This window comes from Phalaenopsis equestris, unplaced genomic scaffold (assembly GCF_001263595.1).
Source record: "Phalaenopsis equestris unplaced genomic scaffold, ASM126359v1 Scaffold000411, whole genome shotgun sequence".
Taxonomy (NCBI): Eukaryota; Viridiplantae; Streptophyta; class Magnoliopsida; order Asparagales; family Orchidaceae; genus Phalaenopsis; species Phalaenopsis equestris.
The window spans coordinates 1,181,379-1,187,878 of record NW_018164852.1 but is presented as its reverse complement, the minus strand read 5'-3'; the positions used below and the strand labels follow the sequence as shown (position 1 = coordinate 1,187,878).

The window sequence follows — 6,500 nt, the reverse complement described above, 5'->3', positions numbered from 1 at the left end:
TATATATATATATATATATATTTATTTATTTATTTATAGCCATTAGTTCAAATTTCATAAGCATCGTTAAGGTTAAATGCATTTATGATTTATTGAGCAGTCTAAAAATTAGAAAATAGTATTTTAATGGTTAAGTGACATCTAAATTGAGTGGTTTTTTATTTTTATAAAAAGACTACTTCAATAATATGATGGAAAGAAAATCAATTGATTTAATTTTTTCTTACCTTTTGAATTTAATTTTAATTGATTTTTATTGTGCATGTCCCTGATTTTGGACTATTGAAATTCCGTCATAAAAAGCAAATCAAAATTAAACTTTTGAGAAATGAAGTGTTGTCTAACAATGCTCATAGAGATATATCAACTATAGTAAGTTCTATTCATAAATAGTAATATTGTTCGGAACAATGACATGAATATTCTTTTGATACCGTATCTTGGATTATACTAGTCTTAATTTATATATTCATATATCATGATCATAATTAATTTACGATGATTTTCCGTGGAGGATTTATCATCTTTCACAATAGTTGAGTAGAAAAAAAGTACCGAAAAAAGTTTTTGGCAACGCTTATATAAATACAGGTTGTTAAGCTTCATATAATTGAGATATGTATTTACATAAGAATTGTGTGCTACATATGTAAATCTCTCTTTTTTTTTCTTTTTTATTTGCAATTGATCAATGAGTTGAGGTTAGATGATTTCTAATATTTAATGTCAAACTATTACATATAAGGTGAAGATAGATTTCCATTACTTTAGCCTTTTTTTCCTCACCTCACCAACGCACAAACAACCAAATGAAAAGGAGCATGCCATTCTATAAATGAGAAAACTTAAAAATGAAAAAAAAAATTTTTGAGGGCTACCTATTTAAATAAAACAGATTGTCTAATCTTCATACAAAAGGATTTAATGATAAAATTGGTGGCATTAAATTTGCTCAAATAAATCCTCAAATGTGTTTGGTATAAGTTTTTTTGTTGAATGTAGCATAAACATTATCGAAGAAGATTGCAATGCAAGTCAAATAAGAGGCTATGTGCTAAAGAGATAAGTTGTGATGCAAGCAAGATTGTTGTGTAGCCATTGAGAGAGAGAATTTTTGAGCAAGTTAGAGCACAATGTAGAGCTTATCAGAGATAGTTGCAATGCAAGCAATTCTGTCGCTAAAGTCTTACCAGAGATAACTATGGTGCAAGCATTGTTGCTACGCATGTCATAGCGATGTTAATCTGATGTAAATGTCATTATGAGACTTGCCTTGTTGAAGAATATTATATCACAAAAATGGTTAGGGTGCAAGTTTTAAGGGATTTATTGTGATGAAAATAAGATTTTGTCGAGGAGCGTTGGATGTGGCTTCTGTGCAGTTTTATTTTTAGTTTATTGATCTAAGATGACCAATTATATAGCCATTTCTAATCTAATTTAAAGAGTCGTCAAAAGCTAAGCTTCTTATATCTACTTTTTAAAGTGACATAAACCCTGTTCTGCATAAACTATAATGCCAAATTAAGTATTATTTATAAGTGTGAATATAAAATTTTAGTTGTTACATACGTGATTTTTTTTAAAAAATATTTAACCACTCCTCATGTGCCTAACAAATCGAGTACCACCTCCTTAAGGCCAATTGTGCCAAGGGGGATTCGAAGGATCTTAAACATGCCAACCAACAAACCGAGGTACGCGACATAGTCCTTACATATGTAATTAAAAACATAAGAATTGTGTGGTATTTATGTGAGTTTCACAAAGTCTAAATGTTTTTTTGAACATTTTTATCTAACACTATAGAAAAAAAGAAGAAGAATGAGAATATGCTGAATTACACTTTTTCTGGAAGAAATTCAAGAATAAAATGCTGTATATTAGCAAGACAAAAAACAAAAAGAAATCTTGCAAAATAAAAAGATTTAGAAGCTTGTTTAAGGGATATTCTAAGCCAAAACATTTCAACATGCTAACTAATATCTGACAAACTTAGGTGGCGAGTACTCAATACCTTGTCTTTTGCAAAACTCGACTAAAAAATCATGTTAAAAATAAATAGAATACATGCCATAGATCTGACAAACTTAAGTGGCAAGTACTCAATTCCTTGTCTTTTGTAATACTCAATTCGAAAATCAAGCTAAAAATATATAAAATACTTAATTAATTAAAGCTAGTCCAAGAAAAATATTTTTAATTTCATCATAGTCAGCCAACTCATACTTAAGTATTAGACATTTTCAATTCGAATTCTATTTGAATATTAAATAAATCTAATTGAAAGCTTCTTACAAGCAATATAACTCTGAGCTTCAGATATATACCAGATCATGTCTACCAAATCTTGTTGGCCGGCCAGTAATTTCATCATCCCTGCACATGAATAATGATAAAATCCAAAACCTCATAATTAATTATAAACATCAAATTAATAAACAGCCCAACCACACCATACCAAACTAAACCAAACTAAATCCTCTAAAATACGATAGAGCAACACAAAGGCTCCGTTTGAGATCACTTTCGACTTTTGTTCGGCTTCACAGAATGTCGCCGCTTGGAAGAATTTAGGTTGGGCGACGGAGCAAATTCGGAAGGTCTCCAAACGCCGTATCTCAAAAACGTTGAAATTTTGCCGTTTCAAATCGAAGACGACGGGTCCTTTGAAGAAGCTTCATTGAACGGTGCCTAAGAGCAAATACTAACGGGAGAACGATAAGAAGTGGTTGAATTAAGTGATGAACCCGCGAGTTCCTCCACAACACAATCGCCGCCGCTATCATCATTGTTGTTGCCTATATTGGCACTATCAGAATCAATCACCTCAAAAAGTTGCTCGATATTTTCCTCAAAACCAACACAATCAAATAAATCATGGAGGATATTAGTCTCCTCCATGTTTACTTCTTGTGATGAGTCAAAGTCTTTATTGTCCATATCATACCACAGAAAATCTTCAAAATCATCTGGGGCTTGTATGTTAATGATGTCAGAAAGTTCTTTATATGGAGATTTTAACGTGGAGGGAGATGGGGTAACTACGGAATGGTGGGTTTCTAGCATTGGGATTGGTGATGGAGATGGATGGCTTGTATAGTAACTAATGTTGAAGTTGGTCACCGCATTGGGGCCTCTGTATTCCAAGGCGGCCATGTCGTAGGCTTGAGCTGCCTCTTCCTCAGTACCTATAAAGAAATAATGGGAGTCAATATTACATGTAATATTCGTATGTACGGATTGATAGTATTGGAGTGGTATTGTGATTCATATCACCCTAATATCACTCAAATAACATCAATTTACGTCTATCAGCACCTATCATGTCTGCACGTAATATTTCTTCCATTAAAAAAGCTTTGATTCATGAATAAATAGTGAAGCACATATTTGATTGATCATTCATTAAGCAAGTAGAATACAAATAGAAGTTTTAAGATCAAATTTAAAACAAGACCATAAATATAAGTAAATATTTGTTTGATCATATTTGCCTCATTATTGGCTTGAAATAAATAAATGTCCTAAATTTATGAATTATTAATTATGTAAATTTTAAATTTATTAAATAAATAATTATATTTAATCTAATTTTTGGGGCTCTCTAAATTGGTCACTTGATTATGTTTTAAAAATAACGAAGGTTGTTAAATTTATCACTATTTTTTTCTTTGATGGAGGTACATATTAACATCGATTTCAAATTCACAATTTTTTTTTAGTTTTATAAAAAATATTTTAATTTTAATTTTACATTAAAAAAATGAGTAAAAATGAATAAATATTGTTTAATTTAAAAGCAACCAATTGTCTCCAAGAATGAGATTTGATTAAAGAAGTTGAGAGGATGGTGTACTGAAAGTTCCCAAGTAGAGGTATTTGTTGCCGTGGATGCGTCCAATCCTCGCCTCCCATCGACCATTGTGGTGATGCCTGCTTAAAACAGTCAAAATATTACTGTTTTTTTGCATTAATTTTCCAAAAGGTTTTACGAAAAATAAAAATATAAGAAAATATTTTATTCATGAATTATAAGTTGACAAGCGAAATAAGGGTTGCAGGTCATCTTAAATGCTTTAGTGGTTGAGAATTTAGCGGTTTTAAGTTGGGAAATTGGCATACATACCACACAATTCTTATGCATTATATATCTAATACCTAAATTTTGATATTTACATTTTACATCTTAGCGTCTGCCTGGGGCATTGAAGAAGTTACAGTAAAGTCACTGTAGAAGAAGCTGATTTTCAAAAAACTTAAGTGACTACTATAAATTTATTTTAATTTCAAAGAGTTAGACCGCAACTTTCTGACAAACGCCACACTTTAACAGGTCAGATCGAAATAAACAACTTTCTATTACAAAAATTTCTACAAAATAGCAATTGTCGGTCTGAAAGGCAAAACAGCCAAAAAGCTGTCCCATACATGCCGTTGGTGTTATAAATTCATATATAAGAAAATATATTTCACTTTTAAAAAAATAATTATAATGATATTTTTGATGTTATGTTCAAATGAATTATATATAAAAAAAAAACTGTAACAAGTCAAAACTTAAATTGATTTAGCGTAGACCAATCTTAATTCATGGGTATACATTTTCGATGAAGCGACTCATGTTTTTTTTATCTTCAACTTGCAAGGTGAAGTTTACCTAACAAGCCGCGACCACCTACATCTCTGAAAAACACTAAAATATTATTCCCAGTAATGTAAACAACAAGCAATGGTCAATTAAAATGTTCTTATCTTATTTAATCTTTTATATTTTCCCTTTTGCCTTAACTTAGAATCATGCACATGCACAAATGTGGACATAACGTCTGAGAATCATCTGTGTATTACATTACAACGTCTGGCTTTCATTTCTTATGAATTACGCCACACGCATAAGCCCCATGGCTCTTGAGATTAGTACAAATTTTACATAAATTTTTATATTGTGACTACAAATGTAATACATTAAAAAATGTAATACCTTGCAACGCCTCGATATTTAGATACTCCTCTAGAGAAGCCACTGCTCCTTCGCCTAAGAGTAGCCAAGTACTCTTCCTTCGACATGCTCTGCATCTCCTCAAAATCTTTCACATAGGTGCTTGCCTTCATATAATTTTAAGAAAATAGTAATAAAACTTGAATTGTAATTAAGAAAAAAGAAATTTAGGGGAGAAAGGTTACAGGAAAATTAAGTATTGTATCAGGACCCCAGTATTTAAGCGCCGCAAGATCGTAGGTATGTGCTGCAGCCTCCTCATCATCATAAGCCCCTTCACCACATCACCAACCATCCATCCATGCAACCAGAGATCACATCATTAAGATTATAAAATATTTAAAAAATAGAAAAAGAAGAAGAAGACAAAAACATTGATAGATGATTAACTCACCCAAATAAACTAATCGGCCAGACCATAAATGTTCCATATTGCCAAAAGCAACCAAAAAATAATTAAATTCTAAAAAAAACAAAATTCAATAAATAATGCAGCTTAAAATAATCTGAGATTTTTTAAGATCCATATAAACCTTGTCTGCCTTTCTTGTTCTGCATAAGATTCCAGCTGTTCTTATCCCACAGATGAGCTTCATACCTTCCTGTCCACCTATGCCTTTGGTTGACATGCAAGCATACAAATATTTGAATATACTCAGCTGAAATATAAAATATAAAACTTGAATAAAATGAAGAACCTGGTGACTCCTCTGTAGATAGAGCTTCTCTTCCCACAAGCACTAGTGCTGCCTCCCACATTGTTCTTGTCAGTAGTTCTCGCATGAGCGTTCTTGCTTCTCCTTGCTCTTGGCTTGGTAATGGTGGTGGAAAGAGGAGGAGGAGAGGGAGAAGAGAAGGGAGGATTTGATTTCTCCATTTGAACTTCTTTTGGTTCTTTTTTGGTTTGGCAGAGAGATAACAAAGCCTTTTTATTGAGATTTTGGTTTGCTATGGCTATGAGTGGTTCAACTACATAGAGAGAAGGTGGTGGCTGTCTTTTTTGGACATGAGGTTGGTGTGTATGAGAGAAGAAGACAAGGGTTGAAAAGGGGTTACAGGTTGCCAAGGCTCAAAAGAGGCTTGGGTATGTGTGAGAGAGGCTACACTTGGCAATTAGGTTGCCATGCTCCCAATTAGCGGCCATGCACTTCTGCTCACAGACAGAGAGAGGCTACACTTGGCATATTTCTATGGGAAATTCATCTCAAAAAGAATATATAGTTATAGACACCTTTTTAATTTTTTTTTTTCTAAGGTATTATATAACTGAAATTAATTGTAAATCTTGATTCAAGAAAGATGATAAAATCTTTTATATTGCTAAAAGTATTTAAATTCATATTATTAAATAAATTCATATCTATATATATATTGTTCGGTATGGCTCATATAGGGCTGTCAAAATGGCTCGTTGTACACGAACAACTCGTGTTCGGCTATTAATAAACTCGTGTTCGGCTCGTTCGCTAAGTTAACGAGCCGAACAAGAACAACTCGA

At 32.2% G+C, this 6,500-nt stretch overlaps 1 protein-coding gene across 1 annotated transcript; it reads right to left on the bottom strand.

Moving 5' to 3' along the window:
• Positions 1 to 2,216: 2,216 nt before the first annotated feature.
• On the bottom strand, positions 2,217 to 6,166 carry LOC110027014 (ethylene-responsive transcription factor WRI1-like). The gene is made up of 7 exons (XM_020728271.1): positions 5,701 to 6,166; positions 5,536 to 5,618; positions 5,397 to 5,405; positions 5,188 to 5,276; positions 4,985 to 5,109; positions 3,860 to 3,936; positions 2,217 to 3,191 (listed from the first exon to the last, which is right to left on the bottom strand). Exons 1-7 carry the CDS (start codon positions 5,877 to 5,879, stop codon positions 2,695 to 2,697), a joined length of 1,059 nt encoding a protein of 352 aa, XP_020583930.1. The 5' UTR covers positions 5,880 to 6,166; the 3' UTR covers positions 2,217 to 2,694.
• Between the last annotated feature and the right edge of the window lie 334 nt (positions 6,167 to 6,500).

Coding starts and splice junctions, on each gene's coding strand:
- LOC110027014 (XM_020728271.1), bottom strand. CDS start 5,879: ATGGAGAAATCAAATCCTCCCTTCTCTTCTCCCTCTCCTCCTCCTCTT. Junction 5,110..5,187: donor ATACAATACTTAATTTTCCT/GTAACCTTTCTC, acceptor AATTATATGAAG/GCAAGCACCTATGTGAAAGA. Junction 3,192..3,859: donor CCTCTACTTGGGAACTTTCA/GTACACCATCCT, acceptor ATTTCTTTATAG/GTACTGAGGAAGAGGCAGCT.